The 13,473-nt window shown below is 48.8% G+C and overlaps 1 protein-coding gene across 2 annotated transcripts in view; it reads left to right on the forward strand.

The window, feature by feature from the left end:
• MNT (MAX network transcriptional repressor) overlaps positions 1 to 12,978 on the forward strand; it is a 46,685-nt gene extending 33,707 nt beyond the window's left edge. For both annotated transcript variants that reach the window (XM_052803344.1, XM_052803345.1), the window contains exons 5-6: positions 9,719 to 9,911; positions 11,517 to 12,978. In XM_052803344.1, the coding sequence (XP_052659304.1) occupies positions 9,719 to 9,911; positions 11,517 to 12,232 (909 nt within the window). In that variant the 3' untranslated portion in view covers positions 12,233 to 12,978. The remainder of the gene's footprint in view (positions 1 to 9,718; positions 9,912 to 11,516) is intronic.
• The last annotated feature ends 495 nt before the right edge of the window (positions 12,979 to 13,473 follow it).

Below are 13,473 nucleotides of genomic sequence, written 5' to 3' on the forward strand. Positions count from 1 at the left end.
TACTTTCTCCAGGGAGGGTGCTTCAGGAGACTGGGTCCTCTTGGATCTGCAAGGCCAGTGCAAATAGCCATATTTCAGCTGTATTTTTGTTCCAGAGATTATGGCCCAATGTCTTTTTTTATCAGGAGTCTTCAGTGCTAACTGTGCAAATAATAAATGTAAATAACAATGCATGTTCTCATTTTCCCATGAGTTCTCTGCTCCAGGCAGATTTCCCATTCTGTGAAGTATTTCTATCTAGATATTATCTCTTCCCTTGCAACTAGATTGAACAGTGGTGGGCGCACAAAAATGCGATGATGACAAGCCCCTGCCCAGCACGCTTCTCTCGTACTTGCAGAAAAGCCAGCGCAGCCTCTGCAGCAAACGACTTACTTGCTCGTTTCCTGAAGTCACCGTGCTTGCTGCGTGCGTGTGAGGGTGAAGTCACCTCCCAGAATACAACAGCGCTTTTTGGCTGCCTTCCTTGTCTGGGGGTTAAACGCATGGACGAGCTGGGTCACGAGGCTGATGGCGAATGGCCCGTCGGGGTCATTTGCACCCCGGGGTTCACGCCACACTGCGGATTGCCTCATCTCCTTTGAAGGATCTACAGGGCAGCAGCCGTGCCTGGGATCGGATCAGCCCGCTGCAGAGTGCTGGCGATTAGACCTATGAGTAGCGTGGGATGGTCTCTGTTTCACTTTGCAAGTTTTATTTTGGTTTTGGTGCTCGTGTGAAGTGTTAGCTTTGAGAGCTCAGGAGGCTGAAATCGGTGCACGGTGGCAGCCTGAAGTCCTTGTTCTGCTCCTCCCCTCCCTCGACGCACAAGCCGTCACTTCTCACAACCCGCTGAGAACTGGTCATTGCCGGACCCCTCCCCACGTTTCCCCCAGTGCAACGTTAACATCTCGGAGCTTTGGGTCGAGCCTGTCGTGATTTTGTATTGCGTCTGGGGAAAGGGAGGCGGTAATCCTATACCGAGCCAAGGCTCTCGGGGGAAACCCACGGAGAAACGGCTGTAGTACACACTGTCTGGGTGTAGCTGCACGTGGGTGATTTTAGCGGGCGGCGTGCGTGGGAGAGCCGCGTCTGCCCGAGGAGAGCGGAGCGGCAGCGACGTCAGCCGCTGCGGTGGTACTGTTGTGCCGCGACCTGTGTTTTCCCGTCGGTGGTACCAGGCTAGCGCATCCGGCACCGCTGCGGGATTTCATCTCCGAGAGCCAGCCGAATGAAGCAGTTACCATGGAAACCATGGCTTTGGTTCCCGTGGCAACCAGCTGGGGTTTCACGCGAGCAGAAGGGAGAGGTACCACCGTTACCTCTGCTGATGGCCTCATCCTGCCCGGTGCCGCTTCCCGCAGACCGAGGGTCCCTTTGGCATCGGCAGGAGCTGGGGTCCCGGAGGTCCGGGGTGCAGGAGCGGGTCCTTTGCAGGCAGGCTCCGGTGGATGCCATCACCTTTGCTGGTGCAGGCAGCTGGTGCTGGTGCGCAGGCTCGGTGCAGAGGCTGGGGACGCCGGCCTGCTGCTGGTGGGGGAACCGGCTCTCGGTTTTCCTGCTTTCTTGGGCTCTCCGTCATCGCGGCAGCTTGGGTTGAGTTGGGGCAAGCGATTTCTCCAGATGCTGGGCTTTAAACAAATTGCTCGTCGCACCTGAAGAACTTCATAGAAAATTTAGCGTGATTCAGAGTAGGAGTGCCCAAAATTGATAAAACTAATGCAAAACCCCAAAGTACTACAGGTGAGTGTGGCATCTCTGCCAGCAGAGTCTTGGGGATTTGGGCTGTTTGGGGACTGCAGGCTCCTCAGCATCCCTGTGTCTTCTGATGTTTTCTGCTTGCAACATTTGTGGAGACAGGCTGGTGGACTACTCCTCCTGTAGATCTGTTGCACCGTGGCAGTCCCTGCAAGGATAAGATCCTTTTCTTAGGATTTAGCTTTTTTTTGCATTTTATATAGGAATCAAAACTCTGTACAGCAGTAGAAAGCCTGACCGGCTGGGTTGGGTCTGTGCTGAATCGTGTGGAGGTCCTGCAGGTGGGGCAGCTCCTGGTTTGCTGCAGTGGCTGCGATCCCAGTAGCAAAGAGTTAAAGAGTCTGGCTCAAAATTGCAAATCACTTTCATGATTGCTCATTGATGAGGAATTTTTAATCAGTGAATGCCACGTAATAGAACACAACAGCTGAAATATGCTTTTGGAAGAGCTCATAATTGAAAGTGTGTTTTAAAATTGCTAATATAATGTTTATAAGGGGAGCTTTTTAATAAGACCTTTTAAACCTCACTAATGCCAACTACAGGGCTAGCATTATTCTTGAGGCAAGCGCAGAGAAAGCATTGGAGGCATTATTTGCAATCTTGACATAAGAATAAGCAATTTAATTACAGCCAGCTATAAAATGGAAAATTCTTTACAGTGACAAATGACTGCTGCTGCGTAGAGACAACAGTAGTTTGTGTCTGGTTTGTTTACCAAATAATGGCAAGTGGGATGCACACAAGGACCAAATAGCAGCTCTGAAACAGTGAGAAGAATGGGCACAAAGGAGTGAAATGTTACAACTGGTATTGCATCGGGTGTTTGCTGTCACTGCAGTTTGTGCTGGTCTTGCTTTAATAATCCATGTGGGTAAAGACTGCTTTGAAGCTGACAGCTACATGTAAAGGAGGAAAATCAGATACTCAATAGGGAGCAAAAGCAAACCCACGTATGGATTTTAATTTGGTCACTGCTGTTTAAATTAAAGATGAAGGGACTCTTCATCACCGCCCTTGCTTCCTTGTCACCGTTTCCACCTGCATACGGTAGCAGCAGCGGCTGCGCACAGTGCAGATGGCGACTGCACTGGAGAGGGTTGCGGTCAGAGCCGGGTCCTGGGCCCTTGGTCCTCTGCAGGCATTGCTGAGCAAAGGACTTGCTCTCAGCTTCAAACTTGGCACGTTTTCTGCGGGACCACTCTTGCACTTTGTATTACACACACTCTGAAGTGTGTGGCTACGTGGTCAAAGCACCTTTTAAGTACAGCTTTCACGTACAGAGTTGTTCTTGCAGGGATACTGATCCCTGCAGCAAACAATTACTGTGCACTTTATTTGGCCTCAGCTCCCTATTTTGCGTGTGGTTAGGAGTTAAACTGCGAGAACTGTAAATGTTCGGAGTGAAATGATCACCTCGTTTTCACCAGAGCCAGCAGCTGATTTGCAAAACTTCCCAACCGTCAAAAGCCATGGATGGATTCACATGAAAATAAGGAAATCCATGATTTCTTCCTGGGGTGGATCAGCTTCCCCCATATTAGGGTCAGGGTTTACTGGCTCTTTTAAGTGATGCTCTTGTGGAATTTTTTTAAGTGGATAGAAGTGAAAAATAAATCAATTTTGAAGTTGTAGCTTCTGTAGCTTTCTTACACTGCAGAGTAAAAGTTGCCTGGGCAACCAACGCTTCCAATTTCTTAACATTAAAAAAAGAAATCCTACAATCATCGCTGCACAAACATAAGGAGAAGGGTCTGTGCTGAAGTTTGTTGATTGGAAAAGAGCAGTCTCGGGCAGGGGGGTGTGCGTCTGTTGAGCTGGCGGAAGTCATGCTGCCTTCTTTGGTACACGTGGGTTGTGCTCAAGTCAACTCTCACCGGCTTTGGGTTGTGAGAGCCCCGCTGCTTTGTACAGAACAGAGAACCAAAACTGCGGATGACTACACCTTGCCTTCTTCAGGGGTTTGCAGCTCCCAGCGCCAGTCGGTCCTCGCCACTGTCTGGGGAAGTGGGAAAACAGAAAGGCAGATAACTTCAGCAACTTTTCCCCCATGAAGAAACAGGATCAGTACTTCATGAACCAGGTTAGGCGGAAGAGTTCGCACCAGGCAGCTGCAGACGTGGTCCCGTCTCTGTGCTCCTTCTCTGGTTAAAGAGAGATGCACGGGGTGGCAGCGATGCTGGCTAGGTGCAGCAGAAGGAAGGGGCACTGGGTCTGCTCCGACTGGCTCTGCGAGGTCAGTGTCGGCTTCCCAAACCGCAGCATTGCGCTGCGTGCCGGGAGGGACCTGTGCACGGTGAGAGCCTGGGCAGTGGGAGCGCTTGCCCACGCAGCAGGCTTTCCCTTAGCACTTTCCCTGGATGCGCACGGGTCCTCATCCTCGCCAGGGACTAAGTCCATGACATAACATGAATCTAGGCTAAGCATAAAACTCGTAAAGCACATTAACTGCCTATCATGAGGAAACTCAGCTGGATTTTTTTTTTTTTTGTAATTGTTTCACATTCAGATAATTCAAAGTCAGATAAACTTGGAAATCACACAGATTTTCATCTCTTCTAGCATCTCCCAGCCCAAAGCTGCAGCAGATACAGAAGGGAGGCAGGCAGAGGGTTTTAACAACATTTGAAGTCTAGCTGCAAGGTCGGCGCTGGAATAGGGACCTCCAAGCCTGGACGCAGGGATTGCCAACTGGGGGCTTCTGCTAGACCACAGCTGTCCTCAAGCCTGTATTGTCTCTGCAAGTGCTTGTCCTGTCACCTTGGGTGAAGGGACTGCTGTGATGAGAAAGGAGTCTGCTGGTGGTCCTGTGACGCCTGGGTGCTTGTTGAGCTGCTTGGTGTGTGGCAGAAATTTTTCATCAGTTGATTACAATAACGAGGTTGGGATGGTTTGGGTTTTTTTAATACTATAGTGTTTCAGATTCAGCTTAACCTTGGGAGGAGGGACTCCAGCTGCCTCGGTTATATCTGCTAATACCAGAAACAGCAAAGGCGCATTTTGGTGAGCCCTCTTTCCTGCCAGCTGATTTCCTACTCCAACAGGCAAAGCCGTTTGGTTTGAACTCTCCTCAGGTTTTCTCACCTTTTGGTGCGACCAGCCTTAAAGTAGTGACTTCCCGGAGTCTGGGGGACTCCAGACCTGTCCCCTGCTGCGGGGACCATGTCCTGAGAGAAACAGCAAGACAGTCCAAAGGAAAACAGCATCTTCTGGGGAGGGAATTCAGGAACAAGGGTTTGAGTCTTCAGGCCTGGGTCAAACCTGGGGATGTGTATCCTTCAGGATCTTGGCAGGCAGCTTAACTGTCATCCCAAGTACCAGCACCTTATCAGAACACTCTCCATTGCCATTCCCAGCAGCGGGGAAAGTGGGTCGGATGGCGGTTACTGACCTGCAGCTGTCCAGACACGCATACCTCTGCCTTAATGAAATTTCAGACCTTGCAAGACAGGTGGTCGGGCATTTGTATGAGTTCCTTTTACTGAAATTTCATTCTAAATCAGTTATTTTGTTGTATGTAGTTTCAGGGTCCCTTCTGCCCATTTCAGCTCTAGCCTTGTGTGCCTATTCTGTTGGAAGATCCCAAAGGTTTGGGTTTGGTGAAAGGAGTGTCTGTGTGGCTGCTTCTTATTTTAAAACTGCTGTGACTTTTTTTTTTTTTTTTTTTTTTTTTGGTGTTGCGTAGGATCCATTGTGATACTGCCGCTGTTGTAAGAAATTCCTGTTTTAGAAGAAATGTACTGGAGACCAGCACATGTCTCTGAAGGTGTTTTCTGTTTGGGAGTAGGTAGGCGAGCAAAGTCAGAATGACTAAGGTTTGGCTGTTGCTGTGGACTTTCTACCGAGTGATGGGAAAACCTGGCACCTGACGTGGGCAGGGTGATTTGCAGAAAATAACCTGTCGGCAGGCAGATGCCAGATATCCATCTGTCCAAGGGGCTGCTGGTGATGCTGGTCAGAGGGGACACAGGGAGATGTGCATGCACCCTCTTCTATACTGGCTGCTGGTGGGAAGAAGTACAAAGGCAGGAGGGTCCCTGCTCCCTGTCCCCTCTCCGGCAGGTTCCTGTGGCTGCTGCGCAGAGGCTGGTGGGTCGGGGTCGGGTTCCTGCCCCCGCAGGGCACGCACACAGCCCCTGCAGAGCCTGGGAGGGGGCTGCACCCTGCAAGGCCAGTGCTGCAGGAGAGGGAGGAAGGCTCCGGTTAATCACACCAAGTTCATTATTGGGCCAAGTAGCAGCTCAGCCGGGAGATCTGTCTTTACCGAGCGAGCCACGCTGAACTGCATCCTAGAATAGTTTTTGAAAGATTACTGGTGCCAGCAGAGACTCCAGCCCATCTGCTCCTCCAGCCTCCCCAGCAGCTTCCCTTGGAGAGCACCCAGCCGGCAGGCACGCCGGCCAGGGGGGCTGTTTGCAGGAGCCCCGGGAGGAGCGTGTGGTCGGGGAGAGTGGCTGCCGGGAGCTGGCACCCCGTCAAGCTGTTTTCCATCATGGGGAGGGCTGGGGCTGCCGGCAGCCCGGAGGGAGGCAGAGCCTGTGGGGCTGGGCTTGGAGCAGTGCCACGTCCCGAAGCCTGTGATGGAGGAGTGGAGCACCCGGAGAGCGAGAGAGCGAGCTCCCTGGCCCTGCTCGCTGGGAGACTCATCCTGGTGCTTGCTAAGGGTTTGCCTGCCTTTTCAGTAATTAAAAGTTTGTAACTAATTACCAGCCGCCCTCCCATACCTCATAGTTGTGCTTTCCCCTGGTGCTGGGAGTCTTCTCTCGCAGCAGGGAAGGAAGGCAAACGTGCTTGAATATGCTTGTGCTGTGCACGACACGGGTGCTGAGGCTGCATAGATTTCTTTCTTATTCTTCCTGGAAAGCTGTGTTACTGTATTCTGTCCTTTTGTGATCGTGCCCTGTGAGTAACCGCATGGAGAACATGCTTGGAGAGAAATGCTGCAGAGAGGGGCTGGGCTCATGTGTGTATGCAGTGGTTTTAGTCTCAGGCTTTCTCCTACTTGCTTCTTTGCTAATTAGAGAGTAAAGAGGAAGACATTCAGATGAGTTCTCTTCTTGCACATTTAAGCCTGAGCACAGGAGCATGCACCTTCCTTGTTGCCTTAGCTTTGCCCTCTGTGTCCCACCTACGTCCCTTCAGCTGCAAGGAAATCAAAGCACACGCGCAGCATTACTGTGTTTTCTGGGTCAGGCAAAGTGCTTTGGCTGCACTCAGTAGGATAACAGACGTTAAAACTAGCATACGGATTTTGGCTTCAGCCATGTACGGATCTAAACGCCATCTCCAGGCTAGGAGTCGGTGCTGGTGCAGAGCTCGGGGTCCTGGGAGTCCCTGTCCCCACTTACCTGCTCTTCTGCACCGAAAGACCTTCCCTGCTGCGGACATTCTGCTGTCCCAGTTCTGTCCCTCTCGCTGCTGTAGGCTACAGGTCTGCTGGGGTTTCCCAGTATAAAACCTTGGTATTGAGCAGTTGGCATATCTGCTGCCTGCTTACTGTTTGAAAAGCAGCGAGAGGGACAGAACTGCCCCCTTGGCCTGAAAACTTGTCCATTTCGAGAGGCTTTTAGCTGAGTTAAAGCCAGCTGTGCCAGGAGGCAAAGCGTAAGCCTTGTTGAGAGGAGTTGTCTCTGTTTACACATCTGGAGTGATTGTGCTCTGCTAATACGCATTGTTTGGCCATTTTAAAAATGCTTCCTTTTTTTGTTACATCAGGACAAAGGTACCTTTTTTTTTCATTTTACTTTTCTGTAAGAAGGCAGGAGCTACCCTAGTCATTGTGTTGGCTTAGGCTAAATTAAAGGCCTGGCTGAACAGGCTTTGAAGTTATTCCTGGCTAACTTTTGAGATAAAAGACCAGCAGAGCCATTGAAACGCATGAGGTCAGGTTCTGATTGCAGTTGTCCTGGAGAACTTGAGAGAGAAATAAAAAGCATGTATTCAGAAGATCATGAGGCTGATCCTCTGCCGCTCTGCTAAGTGTAAGGTTTGCTTTTAAATTCAGTGCCTGCCAGCAGTGAGTGAAAAGAGCATCCGTGCAGGCTCTGTTGAGGTCTGTATGGCTGGTATTTTCAGAAGTGTGTATGTGATTTAGATTCCCAATGGCAAAACTTAACTTTAGAAAACAGACAGGCTATACATGGTTTTGCAGATTTCACTTATTTTGTCTCTTTTATGCCTATAGTAAGTGCTGACTTGGGCTGGGGAACAGGCTCCCTGTCCTGTTACTGTTCAGTGCTGCACTATTGGCTTAAAATCTCATAAAACAGTACCTTTTGTGAAGATCAGCTATTGTTTTTCTGCTGCACTGCTCAATAATTGATCCCCATCAGACCTATGTGGTTTATGTTTCCCATTAATAGTACTGGATAGTGTTTGGCATTTTTGTGTACCATGCTGACTGATGCAGCATCTCTTCCCTGCCGACGAACGTATCAGATTTCCAGTGCTGAGTCGGTATTAGCACAAGGGGAGAATATATACCATTCCTTGGCATTGGCTTCAGGATTTCCCTGGTGATGCAGGGTATTGTCTGCTCTTAGCCATCTCTTCTAGGTCAGGAGCTCTTGGTGTGTTGTGTGTTGCTCAGAAGCTAATTAATACTTGTGGGTTTTTTTTTTTCTTCTGACCATGTTAAAGTTCCCTTTCTCTCCGTGATTTATATGCTGGTTACGGAAATGCACCGTGATTTTGTGTAGACCTACTTGGGCTTGTGCGCCCAAGGCTTGCCTTTTTTCCCCAACTACTGTCAGTTGGTTTAGTAAAAGATACTATCTCTTCCTATGCACCTTGTCTTAGAAATACTTCAATATGTCTGTGGTTTTACCTTCCTGCATAAGAGCAGAGTTTTCTGCACAAGGTTTCTGTCTTCATGCAAGGATGTGGGGTGTTTTCCACCTTTCTCAAGCCATGGGCCAGCAGTCCGTTGCCATGCAGGACCACTGCTCTCTGTGTAGATGCTTCCTTTCCTTAGGGATGCTTGGGAATAGAAGTATGTAGTAAAAACTCCATAGCCCCGCTCTCTGAGTGGCTAACTGACCATGGTCTCATGTCCTCTCGCCTGGCAATCAGAGGGAACTGCATCCATTTCCCTCCCTTGGCACCCTCTGACCAGTCTGTGATAAGCCCTAATCCTCTTCAAATATTTCATAAGGCAGGTGAAGTGAGGCTGATGTTGGGAACTGAGTACTGACCCCTGTCGCTCTAAACTGATGTTGAAGTGCAACAGGGAGCTCCCTTGGACTGAAAGAGAAGAGAGGAGTCCTGGTTTATGGTTGCTGCACCTCCAGCAAATACCTGTGTGGGACCTCGGACAGTCTGCTTCATGGTCCACGAGCGCTCCGCATCCATGGGTCGTTTGTTGGCGTCCTTACAGAGGTTCTTTCTTGCCAGTGTCTGCACACACGTACCATTGGTGTCCGGTGTTTAGCTTAGGAAGTCATCAGGGTGGAAAGTGCTGTGCTGGGAGGGGTCTGGCTTCCATGTTACACATGTGAGTCATAGTCATATTTCAGCGCTCTTGGTTCTTAATTTTTCAGTTCTGTTGGGAAGGTTAGAGTGGAAGAGGAAGAATGCAGGAAGAAGATTTCATTTTCTGTCTTTAGAGTGGCAGAAATACTTTTTTTCAGAGAGAAAGCCTTACAGCTTTTCCTGAGGAGTTCTAGGCTTTAAACTTACCCTTGGAGTTGAAGGGACTCACACCTAACGTAGTTAAGCGTTTCAGTTTTGGAGTCTCATCAGTTTTCCTTCAGAAGGCAGAAAGCAGTTGGCCAAAGTAACCTTTTAGGTTTTCATGGCCAGCTCTCATCCTTTCCCTTTCTGACTGAGTTTGAAAGGCCTAACTATATCTGAACATGTTTTACACCAGCATAACTGGTAATAAAAAAACCCCCGAGCTATGAACATGGGAGCGACCAGGTTAGTGTAGATTATACTTGTCTTTGTTTTCCTTATATTTCTTTTTTCTTCCCTCTGCCTTTAGACTTTAAAGAGGAAGGAGAAAGAATATGAACATGAGATGGAGCGGCTGGCAAGAGAGAAGATTGCTACCCAGCAGCGACTGGCAGAATTGAAGAACGAGTTGAGCCAGTGGATGGACATCTTGGAGATTGACAGAATTATTCGACAGACAGTTCAGCCGGAGGATGACCAGGCATCTACCTCGACAGCATCAGGTGCCCATAATTTTTCTCTTCTTGTAATCATCGCTGTACGTCACTGACACAGTTATATAGTGGTGGTGGTGATCTTCATTTAGCACCATCAAGGTTTCTTTGCATTCAGAATAAAGTAAAACATTTTCGAGTGGTTTGTAATTGTTGATGTTGGCGTAATAATACACTGCCGCTTGTGTAAAGTAAACTGAAAATCGTGCATTAATGTGAGGTAGATACAAAGTGCATGTTTGCACAGTCAATCTGCTGATACCTTACATGGAGATGCCTGCTTTCAAAACTTAGTTTTCCTCTTGCACAACTATGCATCCCTGCTTTTTAGAACTGGGTGGCATATGAGCATCCTGATGTATTTGTGCATGGATGTGGGAGGGTGTTCAGCCACGTAGAGAAGAAGGAATTGGTACAGGAAAGATCACCAGAGCATTTGAACAACTTAATGAGCCTTCACATTGTGTGAAAAGGATTCACAGTGAAGATGAAATGATATTAACGAATATCTGACGTGCTGTTCCCAGTAAGAAGTTTTTGCGAGATAGGAGAGTGCATGCTTTTCTCCATACCAGTGACCTGCAGCAGGAAGAATAGGCAGTGCATGGATGTACAGTGCTTTGCTTTCCAGAGATGAGGAGGCTGTAGCAGTCCATACCCATTTGCAGCAGTTCCTTCAAATCATGACAGCATTTGCTCTTGGCACTTCAGGCAGACGATACAGCGGGTTCCAGGAAGGGAAAACCTGAGTTTTCTGGTTCCTTCAGGCTTGTATCAGGCTCATCACCTTTGAACATACTCGCAGACTCCCAGTGTAGGCTGACGGAAGTTGAGAGTAGGAGTGCTTTGTCAATAGGAGTGCCAGCCGTTCACCTCTCCAGCTGGCCTCTGCTGAAAATGATCGCTTCAAGCTACTACTAACCACAGAGCCTGCAAAAGGGAAGTGTCTTCCCTGGTTTTCCTGCTGCTTCTGTATCTTCTGAGATTTTTAATCTCTGCTGCATGGCTGGCTTTAGAGGAGGCAGTGCAAGGTGCCCTGCTTGTCTTCCTGATCTCCGCAGGGTCAGCACGTTCCTGCATTGCTTCATTAGTTCCTGGACTGGACAAGAGTCCGTTTTCCAGAACCAGACGAGGAACTTGCTGCCATGTTTCTCCATGGCTGTTTCCTTCCTGCTCTGGGAGCAGAAGGGGTGGTACCAATCAGTGGAACAACTGGACAGGAGGGGAAACCGTGTTCCTCTTCCCAGAAGGAGCCCTCGTCAGCCCAGACGGAGTTCGGCCCAGGCGCTCTCCGTCTGCTTCTGCTCACGTTGCTTCCCTTGCCTGCTGAGCAAGATCTCTCAGCCCCAAGCGAGACCTCTCAGCCTGTTGTGAGCAACCCTCTCTGGCCGGGGCTTCGAGCTAGTCTTGCCTGTCTGGCTCTGGGTCCTTGGCCCACAAGCAGGGAGGAGAGGGGTGTGCTGTGCTGTGCCGTGCCGTGCTGCCTGCCTGTAGCTCAGTGATTCCTCCTGCTGTTGTCTCTTATGCCTGTGCTGCCTTTTAGGGAGGCTGGTTAGTCCAGTTCGTGCTCTGCTGTCATTTTTTATGGGAGTTTCTTCCTTTCGTTTTTTCCAGAGGGTGAAGACAACATGGATGAAGACATGGAAGATGACAGGCCAGTGAACTCATTACCAAAACTAACCCAGCGCCAGCACCCAGAGCTCCTGAAAGCCGTCCCTTCAAACGCTGCTTCCCACCACCCAGCGGTTCTGCCTCAGCACCTGTCCATCCAGCAGAAACAAACCCCAGCCCACGCACAGCCTCCCATCCAGACGCAAGCACTGGTCCAGCCGCAGGCGATCGTCCCTGCACAGACTCACATCGTGGCGGCTTCAACAGTGCAATCGACTGTTATTGCCCACACCGCCACTACCCACGCTTCGGTCATTCAGACTGTCAACCACGTGATTCAGGGTCCACAGACCAAGCACATTGCTCACATTGCACCTTCCACGTCCAGCCCTGTGCAACTTACCACTGCTGCTCAGCCTATCGGCCACATCACTGTGCACCCAGCCACCATCAACCACATGGCCCACCTCGGCCAGCAGCTGCCCATCTACCCTCAGCCCGTGGCCGTCAGCCAGCCCGTGGTGAGCCATATTGCTCACACGATCTCGCACCAGCAAGTGAATGGAACCACAAACCTTGGCCAGCAAGCGGTGATGGCCAAGCCTGCTGTAGGAACCCAAGTTGTCCATCACCCGCAGTTAGTTGGGCAAACGGTCCTAAATCCGGTGACTATGGTAACCATGCCATCATTCCCAGTGAGCACACTGAAGCTGGCCTAGAGGGGATCGTCCGACGGCGAGGTCTTTGTTGGGAACCTTTCCTAAACTCCATACATTCCAACCACGTCCGACTCCACGGGAGGGAAGTGCAGAAAATGCCGAGTGGCAGGACACCGGGCTGGGCTGTCCTCAGCCGCCCAGTAACCAACCTGCCGCTGGCAGTGAGAGACGGGGCCTCTCTGCACTTGAATTTTGCTAATCCGAGAAAACTTCAAAGACAGTTGTTCATGGTGATTTTTTTTCCTTTTATGTGTAATCAGTGAAATATGGATATGATGTTCTTAAGACTTTAATTTTCCCCTTTTATGTGTTGCTTCTTTGTAGAATAAAAATTGCTGATCTCTTTATTGAGACATTGCGTAGAATGGGAAAAAAATCATAGAAGTCTATATTTATATATATGTGTGTATGTGTGTGTATATATATGTATATACATATATATATAAATATAACATTTGAAGAAGGCCTTTTGTAAGGTTGATTATTTTGCAGGATTATTAGACAAAATTCATTTTTGGAGGAAGAAGACAGAGTGTCCTCTCTAAACAAGAAACTTTAAGATAGATGGTTTGGTGGACCAGGGTACATATACAGTGAGAAAAAAAGAAAGTTAAACCATGTTAAAGGTATTTCCCGTCAATATATTACATTTCAAAAAAACCATCTAAAATCACTGTGACTTGTTATGGCATTTTAAGGAAATTCTCTGTCCTGTCTAATAAAAGGAAAAAGAATACACAACCAGACTTCATTTGTTGCAGTTTTATAAATGACTTGATTTTTATAGCTATGTCAAAAAAATAATGTTTTTTATTATTTTAATGGTTGACAATGTTTTGTTTGGATGGTTTTTGGGGGGTTTTATTTTTTGTTTTGGCTTGGTTTTGCTGATGCAATAATGGATTTTGCAGATCTCTGTGCATGAAACTCCCCCTTTCAGGATTCCTCGTGCCAGTCCCAAGCCCCCAGGATTCTTGGGTTCGTTTTTGGTTTGCAGAGGCAGATGTTTTGTGCTGGCAACTTGCAATATGTTTATCTGGCCTGATAGAGCGGAACCTGGGACAAGAAGACCAACAGAAATTAAGTAGATTTGCTGCATGGGTTACTTTTCTTTGTTAGTTTGTTCCTGAACTGACCACGTTTTAGTGTGGGAGTCAGTGGATTAGAAAAGGGATAAATGTGGATGTGGTTATCTTCCAAAGTGCAAGCAGTTTTGACATCTTTTTTTCTTTGGGGGGAAA

This window comes from Harpia harpyja, chromosome 12 (genome assembly GCF_026419915.1).
Source record: "Harpia harpyja isolate bHarHar1 chromosome 12, bHarHar1 primary haplotype, whole genome shotgun sequence".
NCBI lineage: Eukaryota > Metazoa > Chordata > Aves > Accipitriformes > Accipitridae > Harpia > Harpia harpyja.